Source organism: Alexandromys fortis, unplaced genomic scaffold (genome assembly GCF_014885135.2).
Source record: "Alexandromys fortis isolate MF-2015 unplaced genomic scaffold, M_Fortis_MF-2015_v1.1 scaffold_202, whole genome shotgun sequence".
NCBI lineage: Eukaryota > Metazoa > Chordata > Mammalia > Rodentia > Cricetidae > Alexandromys > Alexandromys fortis.
The window spans coordinates 1,897,417-1,917,444 of NW_026068077.1; the positions used below are offsets into that span (position 1 = coordinate 1,897,417).

A 20,028-nucleotide genomic window follows, 5' to 3' on the forward strand; every position below is an offset into this window, starting at 1 on the left:
CCCCTCACTCGGGCTCCTGAGTTCTGCAGCTGTGTACTGGAGGCTCCAGGTCCTGTGTTTCTCTGGGGCTGGCCCTCAGAATACTGGGGCTTTGATATAACAAGCCTGATTCTACTAGACTTATTCAAACTCTAATAAAAGCTCTCAGTCTGTGTAAAAACTTTTACAACCACCATGGACTGTACCAGACTAGGATGTATAGAACACACATACAGACATACACACACACACACACACACACACACAGAGGAAGGAAAATAGGGAGCATCTCCTCCACACACACCTTCAAGAAAAACCAATTTCCTTTCCACAACCATCAAAAAAATTCACACTGACACAGGAAGAAATGAACACAGGATGTTGGCAACTTGAATTCTTTTTTCCCCCTCTATCATACAAAAGTGCACATTGAGGTTGATTCCCCCCCCCCTCGATGACTTGATCAACTGACATATTATTTTGGTGTCATGGGGACACAGGTGAGCTAACTTACACCAAAGCCAAGGACTGTTTTCCCCTTTCCAAAACTGGCGTAGGAGAGAGAGGTGATGTGCTCTGACATTCCTCTTAGCTGTTTTAACACCGTTTATTTGGCAATCTTTACCAAGTGCTGAACACCTAAGAGCTAAGCAACTATGGAGGGGAAAGACCCCTCCACTTTTAAACTGAAGGAGCAAGCTGCAGGATGGTCCACAGACCCACCGTTCACATGTGCGAACAGAAGCCAAGAAGGCTGACCTGACAAGTTCTTCAGTACATTATCATTTTAGTAGGTCAACTTTAAGATGATTTTTATTTAAATGATGCCAAACTTTAGTATGTTTATCTTTTGTTCCCGAAAGCCTCAAACATAATCAAATAAACTACACAGTTCTTATGTCAGAAAATTAAGCTTCTACTCACCCTAACACAGAGCTTCTTTCTTTGGGTGCCCCCACCATGTTTTTTGGGTTTTTTTTTTTTTCTTTAACGGGAGCAATTTTCCTAGCATGCAGGCCTGTGGCTGCTTTTAGTTCATTTTAAGATCAATACTATAAGAGCTATCAGGTTGCTCTGTATGTATTACCCTCTAGGCTGGAGCTACTCCTTAAACACATCCCAGAGCCACCAGTTAAGGTCATGGAAGCTCTGGTCCATCCTGGCTGAACAGTTTTTACTGCATTCTGGGAACACCTGCAAACATCAAACAAAAACTGCTGGTCCTTTCCCGGGTTGACAAAAGCCTTTCATGTGAAAACTGCTCCCTGGGAATGTCAGGCTGCAGCTCAGGTTACATTCCACTCGCCCCAGCAGCCTCCCCATTGCTTAAGGTGGGAGGAAAAGCCATGTTTGTGGAATGGAAGATTAAAGGGAACCCAGCCACACTCTTTTCGTCCTCACACTGAATAGCACGTATGAAGGAGTCAACAGCTGCTGGGAACCTGAAGAATGAAATATCACCTGACCTCACTGAAGAAAACAAAACAAAACAAACAGCACTGATTTTTCAAACTGGGATTCTTTATTTATGGTCCAGATCTCTTTTTCCTGAATCCAAGTTTCAAAGTCATATCTGAGTCCACTCAGGACAATGAATACGAACTTGAAGTTACTTTAGAAAATAATTCCTCTATCCAAAGTTTTCTCATTCATTCTTCCAGTTAAAAGGGCAAAGTGCAGTCTTCATAAATTTTTTTTTAATCATGCTTTAAAAGAGACACGTGTCTTTTGTTGTGTGGAAATACAAACCTTGTCCTTAACAAGCAGCCATGTGTTCTGACGTGCCTTAATAGAGAGCCAAGTTCTGGAGCCTCTGTATTCCAGCCCCCAGCCCCCTGCTAGCAAGGAACGCCTGCATTTTCAATCAGGCAGGCAGGATAAAAGAACCCTACACTTTCTATCCTTACAACGTAAACATCTGGTCCTGAAAACCACACCACTAGTGCCAGGTAGCTTTAAAGTTCAACACCTTGAAGATAATCTCTGAATATTCATAAGAAATATCCTAACCGTTCAGCAGGGATGAGGTCTCCTTCTGGAATTATGTATACATAAACACCCACCCACCCACACCCACACACACACACAAACACACCATTGTCTGAAAAGCTAAAGTTTTGATATATGATCACTTACCAAAATGAATTAGTACATACTCAACTCATCCATCCTATACTCTCTACAAACACTTCAGCACTTCAGCACGGCCTTTAACTGAGCAGCAACACAGAACACGAGCTGAAGGTAAAACAACTGTCTTTTCAAAGTTAACATTTCTCCTACTTGTAATACATCTTAATATATTAAATCATATCTAAAGTGATCCATTAACTTATTCCAAATGTGCCCAGCTTTCCCACAGTGTAAACAGAATTTTACACTAACTTTAGGAGTAGTCAGTCTCTGGGTTTGCCTGACATCGACTTTAGTCAGATTTCAACTGTACACACATTTCTTAAGTAGAACATGAAGAAAATGACTGCCAGACATAAAGTTAGTATTTTGATGGTGTCTCCAGGAAATACTAGCTGGACTACAGCAGACATTTGCCTTCATCGCCACTTCAAGCATTCATAGTACTATTTTCTGTCTTGAGAGCTATATAGAGAAGACTGTGCAGAAATCTCTAAGATGTAACACTGATACCATTCTGTTAAAAATGGAACCAGTCACGGGATTCACACGGTAAAGCAAACATACTGTCAGAAGCACTTTTCATCAAAGACCCTAAAAAGGCCAAAGTCAAACCACAGGAGGCATCACATACTTCGTAAAGCATATTAAACAGAAAAAAAAATCCCGTAAACTTATAGGACCCAGGAGAGGTAACTTACTTAAAAACCAGCAAGCTTTAAAAGACATTAATTTTATAAAAATACATAAATCATACAAATCAGGTCAACAAGATTTCTTGGGTTGCTACTGCACCAGATGAAAAGACAGAAAAATTATATCCACAGCTGACAGACAAGCACACTAGCATCTCACAGCTAGAGATGTCAGCATTTACCAGCCTGACTTAAGAGTAGTGCGGACTGGGGGAACTGTTCTTTACCATGGCCAGAACTCGAAAATCCTACTGCTACTTAACAGGCATCAGTGGATTTAAACCCTGGACCTAAAGGATATCAGGCAACAATGTGCTGACTCCTTGTTTAAAACTGGTTGAAAAAAAAAAAAAAAAACACTGTACAGAAATCTCACATTTTCAGCTCCCACTTTTAATAAGAGACACTCAGAGTCCTATACTAAAAATTCCTCCTCAGATGCCAGATAATCACTGTGCACACAGACTCCTTTGTGAATACCGCGGCCTTTTTGTGGGAGCATCATCCAAAGAATTCTCATGTATAAAATGCTAAGACTCTTTAAATCTGCAATATTAAATTCATTGCATAAGTCAATGATAAGGGAGGGAAAACCAAACAGCTCAAGCATCCAGAAGGTATTTTAACAATAAATGAATTTCTTCTTCGCCTCTCAGACCAGCAAGAGGCTGTTCACAGACCTGTCTGAAAAATTAAATGCCCCTTTCTTTGAAATGGTTAATTGTATACAGAACCTAATAACTGCTATTATTTCCCCTTTTATGAAAGCTGGATTTCCCCCCTCTATTTTAAAATAGGCAACATAGATCTGTCCCCATGTTATTAACATTAGTCTATGTTCACATGTTTAATTACAACCATATCTTTAAAAAAATTACTTTTAAATTAAGTGATGGAATCCCGAAATGGCTTTATTGATGGAGAGACAGGTCTCACTTTAATTGCGAAAAGGCAACATTCTGTAAAAGTTTGCTGCTCATAGAAAATGAGATAACCGCAGCATCAGAGGCTAAAACTCGGAACACGTCAACAGGGCCAAAAACACACAAAGAGTAAATAAACAAGTAAGGACATTGAACTTCACACCGAGGAAAGAATTCACATACTTGAGCCAGTAAAATGTCCACTCGCCAAAGAAGTTGGTCCATTTTTCCCACTGCTTACAGGAGGCGAAAACATCTAAAGGAGACAAAGAGACAGCACAGTTGAAAAGAAGACATCCGAGGCTTCAGAGTCCATCAAAGAGCTCTCACAGTCTTGATAAATAACTTGGAGTTAATGCTAAGGCTTTATTTAGCAAAACAGATCGCCATTGCCACCCAACTTAAGACTAAACCAGGCACCTCATTCCAACCTCCTCCCCCTCAGTACCACAGTTCTGTCTCTCTCCTCGGGTGACTTAGATTGCTAGACAGTCCTTCTACATTGTGAACACAGTCCCCTTGGCATTATCAAGACATAGACTGGGGGACAGCAGCCTCTCTAGAAAATACTAGTTTGACAAAGGAGAAGAAAAAGTTGTTTGTTTTATACTGAAAACCTTGGACATAAACGTGGCGATGTCCATTTCCATCCTGTACAGGACTTGTCTGTCATACGTGAACCCAAATAAAAATAAAAATGCCACCTGCAATAGATTCTCACTTCAGCTCAAACATGAGAGCAATGTAGGCAAGTCTCATCTCCTCTCTCTCTCTCTCTCTCTCTCTCTCTCTCTCTCTCTCTCTCTCTCTCTCCTGTCTCTCTCACTCTCACTCTCTTTCACTCCCTCTCTCTCCAGCATTTATTTCAGCCCTAATTGGTTCCCCTCTTTTCCTCCTCTCTGGTGCATTTTACACACCTTCCCTGAGTCAGAGCCTGCAAAAAGCAAAAGATCGAATGGAGAAAGTGCGACAAGCAGAAAGGGGGCTGCAAGGCTGCCTAAGGGCTATGCTTCCTGGCAAAACTTGCGAGAGCCATTTCTCCACAGGGTCTACCAGAGGAGCAGCGGTGGCAGCCAGCAGCGGCAAGAGCAGCAGCAGCAGCAGCAGCAGCGGCAGCAGAAGCAGCAGGAGAGGGCCCCACGTAGAAGGTGGTTTGGCTTTTATGTGTGTGTTTTGTGGATTCTTTTGCTTTTGCCTTACAAATGCATCTTACACCAAACTCATCTGGCATGAGAACTGAATCCAATGCCCCTGGCCCTGTGGAACTCCTGGGAAAAGAGGGGATGGAGAAGGACCTAGGGGGTGCAATCGTAAAACTCCACAAGTGTGTACCTTCCTCTTAGTGCTGACTCCAAGACTGTAATTTACTAAAATAGTCCAAGACACTCTCAAGAATGTAGTCACAATTTATGCATAGGAGTTTCCAGAGTTCCCCCCTTCCCCTCCCCGCAAAAAAGGAGGCAGCCAGGAGGAAGTCAGGAGGACCATGGGTCCTTCCAACAGACCACAGCACCATCAGCCTCAACTTTACAGCAACTGACTCTTCTAGGCTCCAATTCCCATTTCTAAAGGAAATAAATAAATAAATAGAACGTGGGGTAGGGCACAGAGTTAGCAGTTCACTCTGTGTTCAGACGGGGCCAAGTTTGCCATGGACTTTACAGTTTTAAGGGGCTTCTGATTTTCCTTTCTGCTTATTTGGAGATTCCATTATTTGGAGAAATTGGTAGGTCAAGAAATCAAGGCAAGTCATTAGACGCTTAAAAAAAAAAAAAAAAGCTCGGGTCTTCCACATCCCAAAATTAGTTGTTTTTTTTTTTTTTTTTTAAAAAAAAAAGCTTCTTAAATGGAAAGGACCCCCATATTTTCCAAGGGTTCAGCCACTAAAATATCACCCCAGTCTTTCACATTACTATGGGTTTCTAGCAGAAGTGTTGGGGGAGGGTTGTTTTTTTTTTTTCCACAGCTGTTGTTAGTTTCCACCGTTCTTTCTTACCGCACTGAAATCCAGTAAATCACTCAGCTCTTTGTCCGTCCCTAAGGCAGCCATTCGCTGTTGGTGATGCATTTTAGCAAATCACACAAACCTAGAAACATGGAAATAACCGCAATCAGAAAATCCAGTCCCAATCCTTGAAGAAAACACAATCGGATTTTTGGAGACTGGGGGATTGGAGGGGTGGGGAGATATAGGAGCGGATGGGATTAAGGTAGAAAGGAGTGAGGAATGGGAGACTTGTTGGGTTTTGTTTTGATTTTTTTTTTAATGGAATAGGCAGCAATAGCAAAAAAAAAAAATAGCGATATTGTATTTCCAAAGAGACGATCAAACTAGTAAAATCCACTATAAAACCAAATCCTGGAAAGAAGGGGGGGTAGCCGCTCTTCAGCGCATCAATTTATGCAACAGGAGGTAGAGCGAGAAATGAATGGATCACAGAGAAAAGAGAAACTACTGCACGAACCGGTCTCAACTTTCCCCCCCACCCTCCACCCCACCCCCTCACACGCACACACTCACAGCTCTCCCCCCTGCCCTGCAAAGTAGCTCGAAAGAAATTAAAGACCAGCGGTCCCAGGAGTGCAGACCCGTCCACAGGGGGTGGGGTGGCCAAGGAGGGGGAGCCGAGCGGAGGCTCTGGTCCTCTAATTGTCCCGCACCCCTAATTTGTGAAAGAAAGGGTTGTTTTTTAAAAAAAAGAAGGGAAAAAAAATTGAAGTCAGGCCCATTGGCAAAGTGCGCTGTGCCCGGGAGCCCGCCGGGCCCGGAGGGGGCGGGGGCCGGGGGAGGGGACGCCGTCGCTCCTGAGCTCCCGAACCCCGGCAGGGACTGCAGGGACCATGGGGGCCCCGAGCCCGAGCGCGGTCGCCCAGCCCGGCCCGGCCTGGCCCCGTCGCGCATCCGCCCAGCCGGCCCTGCCGCGCCGCTACCTACCGCCCGCGCGCGACGAGGGGCTCCCGGTGCAGCGCCGGCGCCCAGGCGGCGGTCATGTCTATCCCCCTGCCTCCGCCACCACCACCTCTTCCAACGGCCGGCGCCCGCGCCCGCGCCCGCTCCGGTTTCCCCGCCGCCGCCGCCGCCGCCGCCGATCCGCAGACACACAGCCAAGATCCCTGACTCTTAACACCAACTCTCTTCTCCCGGGAGGGGAGGGGACGAGGGAAGGGGGGAGGGGGAACACGGCGAGGCGCACGGAATTGCAAGTTCAGCAAAGAAATGGGTGGGGGGGCTCCGGCGGGGAGACGCGGCGCTCCGGGCCAGGCTGCCGGGGAAACACCCCCACCCCAGAAAAGAAAAAAAAAATCCCAACACCACCCCCGTCGCGGAAAAAATAAATAAATAAAACCCACCAAGGAAAATTCACCCAGCACCTCATTTTTCCCCTCAGATGGCCAGTTACAATCTGAAGCCTGAACAGTTCAGGGTTTGCCGGGTTCATCCATCGGAGGCACTTTGAAATTGATTCGAGTTTACATCCCCTCTCACTTCTCTCTGTGTGTCTCTCTGTGTCTCTCTCTCTTGTCTCTCTGTCTCTCACACACACATACACACACACACACACACACACACACACACACGAGCGCGCGCGCACACACACACACTGCAAAGCAAGTTTTGCTTTGCTGCAAATACACGTGATGCATAAAGACTTTGCCAAGACGAACAATATTTTTCTTTTCCATACAGAAACCCATCATAGGGAGATATTTTGTTTGGGTAGTTTTGCGTTGGGGGTGAAACCTGAATCGCAGACTTTCTTCCTTTCGCCCTTAACTTACTAAATCGTATAGCTGCAAACTTTGTTTTAAAAAGGAAACAAACAAGGTGATTTTAGGGAATGAATATGGTTTTGTTTTTACACTTGAGTTCCTAGGTACTCCAAGTCCGCGCTCGGCAGCACTTCAAGTTTTCAGCTCGACATTTACCACTACAGGCCCTATATGCTCTTAAAACACACTTTTTCACACCACTTTTTAGGATAAAAATTAAGCTGCGAAATTATCTTTTCGTAGTAGCATGCGTGCTTTACCCAGTATATGCAACATTCACTATTTTAATGTTTAAAAACACATTTGCCCAACCCTGGTATTGCTAGATGTGCGAGTACGTACCGAAATGCATGCACACACGTTTTCCCATTGGCAATTATTTAATAGGCTGTTCCTTTTGTTTGAATAAAACATTGGGATCAACATTCTAAAAATTCAGTTCAATTACAAACAGTTTACTCTGACAGCAAATTGTAACGTTACCTTCAGTGGCCACAAATTTGCTCACAATATTCCAAGGAAAGAGACTTTAAAAAAAAAAAAAAAAGACAAAAAATCTTCTGCAAGTACTTAGTGTCTCACATGTGTATTCCCCCAGAAGAGTATTTTAAGTAGTAGTCAGTCCTGTTCCAGGGTTAGCCACAGATTACAAGATTGTGCACCTGGCTCTGGCTTTTGCATTTTCCATCCTTAAACTGTAACAAAATTCCCTCCCCCAAAAAGTAACCATTTAAAAAAAAATCCACCAACTTTTTTATCGTTTATAAAAAATAATCAACACAGGATAGTTATAATTGTTCTTCAGTCTTGTTGGTTGTATTTTTTTTTCTTCTCTTTCAAAGTCCTAAACTTGTTCCAAGTTTAGAGGCGTCTCATCATCCTCCTCCTCCTCAACACCATCATTGACTCCCCCGAGGAGTCACATTGATAATAATAGGTTTCCCTGAAAGATACATTGTAATCCATTCACATCCGGGCACTGCGGCTTATAAAGAGAAGGCGCTGCGGCCGCTGCTGCTCCACCAGACAATGACTGGGGAGGGGCGGGGCGGGAGCGCGCGACCATAGAGTGGTAAACACAGCGCCTAGAGAGGCCGCCAAGATGGCGGCACGCTAGGCCACGCCTCCTCCGGGAAGCGGGGCGGGCGGCCCCGCGGGCGGGCGGGTGGGTCTCGGGTCGCCTGCCCCAGAGCAGAGCGCGCCTCGCGCCGGGTTCCGTGTCCGGCCCTGATTTCTGCCTCTAGAGTCGTTCCCGCAGCTGGAATGAACTCGCCGGGAGGCCCGGAAGATGCCGCGCGAGCGGGCCACAGGCAGCTGTGGATGCAGATTTTTCAGCCAGGCTTGAGCTGTATGGGGAAAGGCCACCAAGCCAAGTGTGATCCTGGCCTGGAAGAGTGACAGGGTGCTCACCTCCTCCTCGGGGCCAACCCTATTTTTTACTTTTCTTATTTATTTATTTTTTTAAATAAGCTTTCAGGGGTGAAAAACCTTGATTAGTGCAGAAGTCTTCTTTTATTGATGCAAGATTCACATGGCTCTTGTACCATAAACCAGGATGGACTCAACTTCCAGTTCTGGTCAAGCAATTACCTTCTCAAAACTGTTTTCTTGTCGGCAAACAAGGAGACTTTGAGATATCTGACAAGGGTGATGCTACCACTATACAAAAATCCTGTTTGCATCCCTAATTTATTAATGATTCACTGATACCCCTAACCTAGCCATTTGAGATTGTAGATGCCCTGGTCTCCAAAGTATAGTGTCCAATTCTCCCAAGAGAAAGCTTATTCTGTTCTAGACATTGTTCTAAGAATTTCACAAATGTAGGCTACATTGATGCTCAGAATGAAGCTAGAGTATTGGTCACCTCTGGTTACCTCTTTACCTATACACAACAAGAGAAACAAGTGCAATAGCAGAGCCCGACCCAAAGGAGAAGTTTATTAAAAGGTATAAATGTGCCTCATTAAAACCAATATCTACATTAAGGTGTAGAGCCCACCTTAGAAGACAGTCTGACCAGAGTCCACCTTCACCCATGTTCCCAAACCACCTGGCAGTGGGGATGTCCTTGTCTCTAGTTTCTGATTCTCATTTGTAGTGGCGACAGAATGGAGATCTTTTGCTTATATGTGAGTTTTTACAGGACAAGAATTGGGACATTTATGGGTTATTTCACACATGAAGACTCCAGTCTTTTATCCCCATTCCACATTCTCTTCTTAAAATAATATTTTACATCGAGCCACCACCTCATGCTGCGTTATCACAAGCATTAGCTCGGGTTCCCAGAGTAAGCCTCGGCAGGCTCTGGAAAAAATTATGTAATGAAAAGATCACAAACATTGGCTTGGAAAATATATTCCATTGGCTCTACCTCTAATCAGCTCCTTGACCTAAGACTCCACGCCAATGCCTTTTGCTGTAAAATGCAGAGGCTAGATTAGATAATCCTGTAAAATCCCTCTTAGCTTTGAGGTTTGGAAGATTCACCCTCCTGAATTTCAAGGGCAGCAACTGATCTGTCCAGAAATCACTGATAAGATCAAATTTGGGATCTAAAAGCACCCTGCTAGTCTAGTATGGTTTTTTGTTTCTCCTGACCCCTTTTGATCAAGAAGAGACATGCAACTTCTCTTCCTGCTTTAAATGAAGAGACAAATGTGGCTGCGTTAGTCTTTGTTTTTTCCTGAACTGTCAGATGAAAAGTACTTTCTAATTATACTTATGGAAGTTGGAGGCACCCTAGAAAAGGGTATTTGGGAGGACACTATAAAGCTTAGAAATAAAAGAGTTGGTGTAGTAGGTACCTTTTTGGTGCTCCCTTGGTCTAGAGACTCCCTTAGAAAACTTTCTGTGTATCCTGACACAGATGTGTGTCTTAGTCAACTCTGGCTGCTATAACCAAGTGAGATATACTAGCTGACTTGAACACCAGGCATTCACTTTTCACAGTTCCAGAGTCTACAGGGTCAGGTTCAGTTAGGATTCTTCCTCTTCCTGGCTTGCAGATGGCTGCTTTCTAGCTATGCTCTTGTGTGACTGTCAGAAAGAGAACTCTGGTGTCTTTCTCTCATGAAATTACCCATCCAATCTTAAAGGCTATCTATGACCTCATCTAAGATGAATCACTTCCCAAAGAAATTTCTTTCACTTCCCAGCACACTGGGGCTGCAGTAAAGGAGTGGGAGGTGGGGTACAAACGCACCAATATTTAGTCTCTAACAGAGTAGAAACTTTGGTGGATGCCACGTGATTCCTGCCAACCCCAGCCAAGCAGTCCCCAAACCCAGTCACGAAGGTGACTGGTGAAGAAGACGTGTGTTATGATCAGCTGGCCAGAGCAGGTACGAAGGAGCCCGATCTATGTGGCTGTCATGGTTCTAGAAATCAGAAATCATGAGTAAATGGATAAAACTGCTCTAGTTACAGAGAAAGGTCTTGGGAATTCCAAAAGAAAAGTTTACAGTAAAATCCTGACTATCACGTATGTATATATGTATCTATACATATATAAATATGTATATTTCCCCACCAGCTAGAGGACTCATTGCCTCCCATCCAGGAGCACAGGACAGCCTGCAATCTTGCCTTTCTTCAGCTGAGCTGTCCTGAGAACTTTCCTGATCTTTACACCCTACGAAGACCATAACTGGCCTTGGGCATACTTCAGACTGCAGTGTTGTCAATGTTACCATTAACGTTTTAAACTATGGTTTTAATTGAAATAGAATTACATCACTTTCTGCTAGGTGGTGTAGGGAAAACCTTTAATCCTAGCACTTGGAATCAAAGACAGGTGGATCTTTGTGAGTTCAAGGCCAGCCTGGTCTACAGAGCAAGTTCCAGGGCAGGCAGGGAAAAAATTCTACACAGAGAAACCTTGTCTCAAAAAATCAATAATGATGATGATGATGATGATGATAAAAAGGATAACATCACTTTCCCTCCTTGATTTTCTCCTTCTATCCCTCACAGATACCCTTGAACTCCTCCAATAGCCCCTTCCAAGTTGGTAGCATCTTTGATTGTTAATATTACATATGTGTGTGTGTCACAAATATATAACTTGCTCAGTCCATTTTTGTTGCTTGTGCATACATGGTTTCAGAGCTAATCATTGTGCATTGGAAAACCAATAAGAGGCTCCATCCCTTGTGAGAGGGCACATTACCCTCCTTCCAGCAGCCATTAGTTACCTGCAGTGCTTTGTCTAGGGGGACAAATCTAGAAATCTCCCCCCTCCACATTACCATGTTCATGAATATTGGCCTCGTCCCATTCTTGTTTATGCAGCCATTTCTAGGAGAGACTGTTTCACAGCAGACTTCTTGGTATTCTGGCTCTTACAATCTTTCCACCCCGATTCCAGCAATGTTCACTGATCCATAGATACAGGGGTAGTGATGGAGATGCACCCGCTGGGGCCAGGCTCCCTATCGCCTGTTGATCTCTGAGTTGGGTCCATCTGTGGTTTTCTGCGATGCTCTCTACTTGCTTTAACTAGAGGTTTCTTTGATGATGTGTAGTAGCTACATTTCTCTGTTGGTCTAAGATTTAGAAAGTAGTAAGGAATTATTCTGGTCTAGCCAAGTGGCAGTAGGAGATTCTCTTCTAAGGTCTATGATCTCCAGCCCTGGAAAGCCGTCTTGGTTTCCAATACCAGGTATGATCTCCCTCGTGTTGATTGGGCCATTAATCCAATTAGACAGCCTTTGGTGGCCACCGACACCAGCATCTGAGGGCCACTCATTGCACCATTATTCGTATCTTGCCAGGCTGGTTACTGCTGGGCTGCATAGGTACTGCAGCTGGACAGGACTGTTCTTTCCCTCCCTCGCAAAGTATTTTCCTTCAAGCAGAGACTCCTTTCTCTTGGAGGCAAGCTTCCACACTCAAGACTACCCAATCCGTGGCACCAAACCCAGAGTCAAGATGGTCCGCAGACGGGGCACTTCCTTTTTCTATCATTTGGTGACCTTAGGCAAGTTCCACAGCTTCTCAGCCTCTAAGTTGCTGGTGCCCCGATACCTTACAGGCCTGTTTTCAACCACGTGACATGTGAAGTGATTTGAAAATGACAGAGTCCTATTTAGCGTGTTCGGGTTTAATTAGACAATGTCTCCTATCGGCTCAGATGATGGGTTTGGGGAAAATGTTTGGCTCCTGAGGAATATTTCTTTATCAATGCACTAATCCATTAATAGTTCATAATATGTTGTCATTTTGAGGATGTAAGGGAAAGTAGGAGTTGAGTCACTAGGGACATGCCTTTGGAGAAGCTATGTACGGCCCCTTCTTGTAGTCCTTTTCTCTGCCCTGCTAGCTGTCACAAGGTATGCAGCCTCTTTCCCAAGCTCTCACACCTTGATGCTTTACCTGCTCAGGGGCCTGACATCAACAGAACCAAGGACCACAAAATGACACCCCTAAAAGCTAGAGCCAACATGAATTACTCTCCCCTTTAAATTGTTTACGTCGGGTATTTTGGTAGAACAATCAAAATCTGGCTACCAGGAAATGTAAAAGCATCATGTCAGTGCAGAACGCCTGAAGATCTGACTCCTCTTTCATGAGTCTGAAGAGAAAGGTAGTATTGAGACTTCCCTGGGTTCAAAAATGATCAGACATTGAAGGGCACTCAGACCCAAGCCTCCATTTATAGTTGTGGATGTCAAGAACCAAATGCTATAGCCTGTTCAAGGTCATCTCGCTAATTGAGCGCAGAGGTAAAAGGAGTAATTGAAGGCCCAGCCAGAATCTCGCAGCAGTCTCCCTCGGATTCTACTCTGCTTCAGTAGTGTGGTCTATGTTAAAATAACAAACAGACAAACACAAACAAACAAAGAAGAATTGGCTTGCGGCTGTGCTGATAAAATTAAGAGAAGAGGAAAAGTCAGTAAACAGCTTCTGAGCTTTTACTTTGTGTCAGGGACTGTTCTCACAGGACCCGAGGCGAAAGTGTTGGGAAAGAAAACAAGATGATGGAAATGTCAAGGGCAGTCTTGATTGAGACTGAGCCACAGTGAATGCGGTACTGCCTATGGCGGACCTGCACGAGGGGGCTGGCTGGCACAAATATTTTCTGGTTAATAAAACCAGTGGACATAGTAGTCTGTGATTTCAGTCTGTGGCTTTTGCCTTATTAATGACAAGTCTGAAAGGCTAGAGCCTCCCACAGCAACTTAGTGCTTCACAAACTTCCGGTAGGCTCACAGTAATCTGGAAACTTGTTAAAGCTCACACAGCTGGGATTTCTGCGACCATCCTACTGTTACAATTGACAGGTGACATTACATAGTTTGGGGGTGTTACCCACAGCTGTATTGACATTTCAGGTGATGGGATCCCCACAGAGGCCATGGATCTACCCATACGTGGACTCCAATATTATCCATTTGACATGTATGGCCTCTGGGTCAAGGAACCCTGATGAAATGGTTTGTAACTTAGCAACATCTGGCCCATACCAGGTCTCTTATCTCTTTCAATCCAGCCATGCTAGTGAGCCCAGTCTTTGCCATTTTGGGAAGCTTTTTATGCTTTTAATCTAGGAACCTTCTTGTATAGGACCGTTGGAGGGTATCCCTGTTGGCAGATCTCAGATGCAATCATGCCACCACAGCAAAGAAGGGTCTCTGATCACTCACAGTACACCGAGAAGGGCGGGACCCAGTGAAACCCCGCCCTTGCTGCCTCACCGATTCCCCCACCTATGGTGTGGGAGAATTGTCTGTATTCTGTCAATCATGTTTTAAATAAATGCTGATTGGCCAGGAAGGAAGTAGAGGTGGGGTGAGGAGAACAGGAGAATTCCAGGAAGGAGGAAGCCCATTCCTCAGAGTCCTGCCCAGACCACCCAAGAAGCAGGATGTGACCTGCCCTGCTAAAAAAGGTACCACTCCACATGGCTAGCATAGATAAGAATGATGGGTTGATATAAGTTATAAGAGTTAGCCAGAAGCCTGAGCTAACAGGCCAATCAGTTTATATCCTAATGTAGACTCTCTGTGTAATTTTCTCTAGGACTAAAGGGCTGGGGGACCGGGCGGGACAGAAACCCCAACGAGCCCAGCCCACATGTTACAGAGTGGTGTCTACTTGGATAATGCATTTAATTCTCAAGATAACCTCACAGGGCAAGTGCACAGAAATTCTCCTTCCATATTGGAGGAAGCTGAATGCACAGAAATGACATGTCTTGCACCCTTTCATGACGTGAGTAAGGAGCCAAAGTCAGAGCTCTGACTGTGGCCCCATTCTACATGTCCTTGACTCAGTTGCCCTTGGCTCTGCTACACCTGTGTCCCAGCCTTCTCATCCACCCCTCTTCTCATCCTGCTCTAATGCTCCATCTTTGTTGGCATGCCCCACTGACTAGGATATTCTTGGATGCTGCTCCTGCCTCACAGTGATGTGATGTGGGGGATTAAAAATAACTACTCCAGTAGCTTACCTCAAAATTAAGGTAATTATTAGATCAATGACTTTCCTTTTAAAATAATGTTCTGTATTCCAAATCTCAATAAAAAAAAATGGGCTTTAGATTATCAGCAGTCTTGGCAAATCCACATTATATCCATGGGCCATTACCGTCAATAATTGAGAATACATACACATGTTAATCAATCATTTATTCCTGCCTCCCATCTCTCCTGCATGGTTCTAGATGTTGTGTGGTTCAGCCTTAAAATGGGGAGGCACAGTTGCATTTTATCACCCTCTATTATACAGAAATATAATTGTAGATATTACAGACTTGGAGGAAGTCGGGAGGAAGGAGGGCTGTGCTGAAATTCTTCCCAGAGCTGCTGGCAATAATTTTATAGTATAGCAACATTTCATTGTCTACTAAAGGTATCATTTCCACCTTTTCCCTGTAGCTCAGGAAAACAAGAAGTAAAATGAACACAACATAAAATGTAATGGGCTGTACTTCCACGTTCAATTTGTGTCGAAAGCTGTCCCTTTGGGGGATAGAAAAATACTGGGTTGAGAACAAAATGCCAGATTGAAACCCTGCCAGTGCTGTGGTCATAGGCACATGCTTGAAGTCCTGGAACTAAGAACATTTTACGGATAGATGATCTTTGAAGGTAGAGGCTATTCTATGTAACATAGGCTATTTGGTTATACCCAAGGCCCTTAGTCACTCAACGCCAGTAGTGTTCCCGAACCTCACAACTTGTGACAACTAAAACTGCCTCTCTATAATTTGCTATGGCTAAATCACCCTGGCTGGGAACCATTGCTGTAAACAAACCCTTTGAGTTACAACCATTATCCCATCTTTTACAAAACTAAGGACTATGCCACTCTATAGAGTTGCTAACAGAATCTAAAACATGCACATTTTGTGAACTATGAGTTATCACTTAAAGCAGTAATGATGTATTCTCTTATATTTTATTTAGCCTATGCTGTGTTTGAGAGTTCTTTATGCAATCTGAAATATGGAATTTATTGAAGCTGTAATATAAATTTCTGCACATATTTCTAAAGGGGAGTATGAAACACTTACAGCAGATGGGATGGGCAGCCACTTCACATCCAACACTGTCAATAAACTAACAGCTAACTTTCCTCTGATTCATAACCACAGGCTGCCTCCCAGCCTCTGGCTAAATCTATTTAGCAAAGGGCTGATGTCAGTCTCAAGGGGAGTCAGGTGCACAGATATTTGGTATCCCTAGGACTAGAGAAAAACATCACAAAGATCATGTCTTACCATCCTAAAGAAGGAGATCACCTCCAGCTATAAAGCACAGGAGACCAGTGCTCCCGAGGTGAAAGCAGCTCCCTTGAAAGGGTTTGGAAAACCACGTAGCCTCTGGATGTTGCATCCTGAATGATGCTGCTTGGTCCACCCTTCTAGACCAAGTGCTTCATGAAGGTACAGTCCTCCTGTGCTATTCCCTGTAGCCATCACAATGCACACGGAAGTCATTGCACAAAGTAGGCACTTGACCCAATTTTATTGAACTACTAGATAATCATTCTGCTGTATCATGCAAATAAAAATAACTATTCTAAAGAACACAGGATAGAAAGATTTTGCATATAAATATTGCCTGTAGGATTAGTTTGTCAACTGAAGCTTGGGGAATAAAGATAAAATTTTCACTCCAAATAGCATGTAATATTCACAATGTAAGCAGAGCAAATATTTTTCAAGGCAAAAAAAAAAAGTGCTGGCTAAAAATAAACCAATAATCAGACTCAATATTGATTAGAATATGATTTGTTCAATCACGTTTGCCCTTTTGGTGGACGGATGACAACTGAAATACTAGAGATTATTTATCCCTTATAGTAATTATGCTAAATTAACTCATAATGCACACTCAATAACACTGTTTACACATACTCCTCTTGCTAGGAAGGAGCTATCTAATTCATTTTCACACATGAAAATTTAGTAAGTTTATAGAATTATATAGCTTTCCCTAGAAATGCTGATGGAGCCTCCTTCACATATCTCGGAGGGAGGGAAGAGGCGAACAGTGGGCAGCGTCATTTGCCATATGTTCAGCGGTACCCACAGCTCAGAGTCACAATAGACAGAGGTGAGCATGACTGTGCCATCCTTCCCTGGTGGGGAATATGATGCATTTTAAGTTAATATTTATTCATTTTTCCCCAATACTCATATTTTGTCCTCAGGTTCTCCAGGAAAACAAGCAAAGAAACAAACAATTACCTCCATGGGTGCACTAGAAATTTTCCTCACCGTTCAAGGAAACCTGTAAACTAACGTCTGGCGAAACTGGATTGTTTGTGAGGGTCAATAGGGCAAATTGTCAGTTGAAATTAATAAAGGAATTTAAGAGAAGTTTGCCAACAAATTAAAAATATATCATGCATGAGGGTGAGTGATATTTTCCCCCATAGTCCAAGGCCAGCAGATTCGACAAGTGACCACTGGGCCTGTGAGATGACTCAGAGAATGTAGCACTTCCATGCATGCTTGACAACCTGAATTTGATCCCCAGAATCTCCACGTAGGCAAAAGGGGAAACCCCACAAAGGACCCCTCGTGGCTGTCCTCTGACTTTCACACGCACTTGGTGTTACACAGCCCTCCATCATACACTCAAATTATAATGAACATGTGTGTTACTTAAAATATTTTCTTCGGTAACCTTAGGCCGTCAGAGACTGCCTATGGATCAACAGAAAACACAAAATTCTGCTTCCTCGGGCTAAGTAAAGATCGTGGAATCACTGTTTTGAGCCCCAATCTTAGGCCTGTCGAATAACTTTGTTTACTCAGCAATGGGTACCGTAAGGTTCATCTTCTGGTTGCCCTAACCATGGCCTCTCACAATGGAAACATTTGGCTGATACAAAACCCTGTCACCCCCAATTTGCTAATCCCTAAGAAATGAACTCAGAGAAAAGAGAAATGCCAACATTTTTTGGTGGTGGGTTAACAGCTGCAACACATGTACACTCATCCCAGAAGCTGTAGACGGTGTTGGCCTCAGTTACTTCTCCCGTGTACTAATCCTGCTTCCAAACTCAACCTTTCATTCCAGAGCTGTTTCCCAGCACCTATGAACAAATGGCCTTAGCCCCTGAATGCTGATCAAACCACAAATCTGCCTCCTTCACTTTGAATTCACCCAGGGCAGCGCTGCACTGCACACACATTCTCTCTGGTCCGTTAATGGCGAACCAGCAGGGCTGGCCACAAACAGACAATGGTAATGTCAACATTTCAGGGAAGTTCTCAGCGTCCATTCCCTTTTCCTTGCTAATGCTGCAGAGGATTTGGATACAATGACATTCTGAGCGGTTGAGGACTTTGGCTTGGCGGCAATGCAGTTTGTTCAATAGTCAATTAAACTATCAGCCTATTAGGCCCTCAGACCATATATATAAAATACCAATCCAAATTCCCACTCCCTCCTCTCCTCCCGTTCCCTCCACACACCCTCCCACCCCACCCCTGTCTAATCCTAAGAGAGGGTAAGGCACATCGTTTTAGGAAAGGTCCAAGGCCTTCCTTACTACATCTACGCTGAGCAAGGTATACATCCAAAAAGAATAGGATCCAAAAAATCCAGTACATGCAGTAGAGATAAATCCTGGTGCCACTGCCAGTGGCCCCTCAATCTGCCCCAGCCATACAACTGTTTGGTCCTATGCATGTTCCTTCCCAGTCCAGTTGGAATTGGTGAGCTCCCATTAGCTCAGGTGAACTGTTTCAGTCGATGAACCCTAGACCCAATAGTTTTAAAGATTCGCAATGCAAGCTGAAAATTCAACACCATCTAGCATTTTGCCACAATGTTTTCACAATATAAGGTTTCAGCTATCACAGATCAAAATGCCACCTTGAGATAAACAAATCTTGAGTATGTTTTAGAGGGAGTCATTGAGTCCAATAATCTCCAGGCTAATCAATCAGTTGGAGACATTTTAAGATTAAAGGGGATGAACGCATTTATTTTTAGTTCCACAAAATTCTGCTTTGTGACTTATCTCGATTTGTGTATTTTTAGAGGCTATATCAACCAATAAAAATCATTGTGCTATGGACTGTGGATGCAGTGATAGCCAACCCTGTCCTGCCTTTTAAAAAAGGTGTTATCTTTCAAAATCAGAATGCTGAAGGGCAGGAGTTATTTTGATTCATTGGGAGCCCATAGAAGTTTCCATCAGTATCTATAGGGTTATAACAAATAAAGCGGTGGCTAGAATTGCAGGCACCCATATGACAGCAGTGAGTGCTGCGGCTGAAACATAGCCTCTCGGAATATGTATGTTGAGGCCCAAGGTCCAGCATGAGGCATTGGGAAGTGGAGCATCCCACGGTGACTAGGTCATAAAAATGGAGCTCTCATGAATTGATTTAGTGCCTGCGCCAAAAAGGACCCCAGAGAACTCTGTCTACCAAAGCAAAATTCAAGTAAGAAGGCCACCACCTACAGCATAAGGCGCAAAACCAACCAGCCCCTTGATACTTGCTTACTATTCACCAGAATGGTAAGACATAAATGCTTGTTATGTAAGCCATCCAGGCTATAGTAATTTGTTACAGCAGCCAGGACTAAGACAGTGGGCATATGTTGCACTATGTATGTATGTGTGTGTGTGTATACATATACATATACATACACATACACATACACATACACATACACATACACATACATACATACATATCGAGAGAGAGAGTGTGGGTATACAAGTGGACAGCCTTGGGTCCTGGGTCTCGTTCCCCTGGGAAAACCTGGAGTCAATATGGAAAGGTTCAGAGATAAAGGTAGGTTTTCATGAAAGCCTTTGGAGATAATAGTCTAAGCATGTCCTTCAACAGACACACACACACACACACACACACACACAGGGAGAGAGAGATAACTTGCTTTCTGAATGGATTCTGGTGCCTAGCAGATTAATCAGACAGGTATAATGAGGAGTGAACAGAACTTCTTTTCTCCAGGAAGTTTCTGGCTGAGGGAAGGCCGGGCTGGCTCACCTGGCTGAGAGAAGTGAGCGTGTGCTTGTTTGTGGTTAAT

At 43.9% G+C, this 20,028-nt stretch overlaps 1 protein-coding gene across 12 annotated transcripts in view; it reads right to left on the bottom strand.

Annotated features, from left to right (window-relative positions):
• Tcf4 (transcription factor 4) overlaps nt 1-8,471 on the bottom strand; it is a 342,727-nt gene extending 334,256 nt beyond the window's left edge. For 8 of the 12 annotated variants that reach the window (XM_050121720.1, XM_050121719.1, XM_050121715.1 and 5 more), the window contains exons 1-3: nt 6,666-6,824; nt 5,727-5,817; nt 3,914-3,986 (exon numbers count right to left, since the gene is read on the bottom strand). In XM_050121720.1, coding sequence (XP_049977677.1) covers nt 3,914-3,986; nt 5,727-5,798 — 145 coding nt within the window. In that variant the 5' untranslated portion in view covers nt 5,799-5,817; nt 6,666-6,824. Of the gene's footprint in view, nt 1-3,913; nt 3,987-5,726; nt 5,818-6,665; nt 6,825-7,081; nt 7,228-7,984 lie in introns of those variants that run through there. The other 4 variants (XM_050121710.1, XM_050121709.1, XM_050121718.1 and 1 more) reach the window with 4 other exon arrangements.
• Between the last annotated feature and the right edge of the window lie 11,557 nt (nt 8,472-20,028).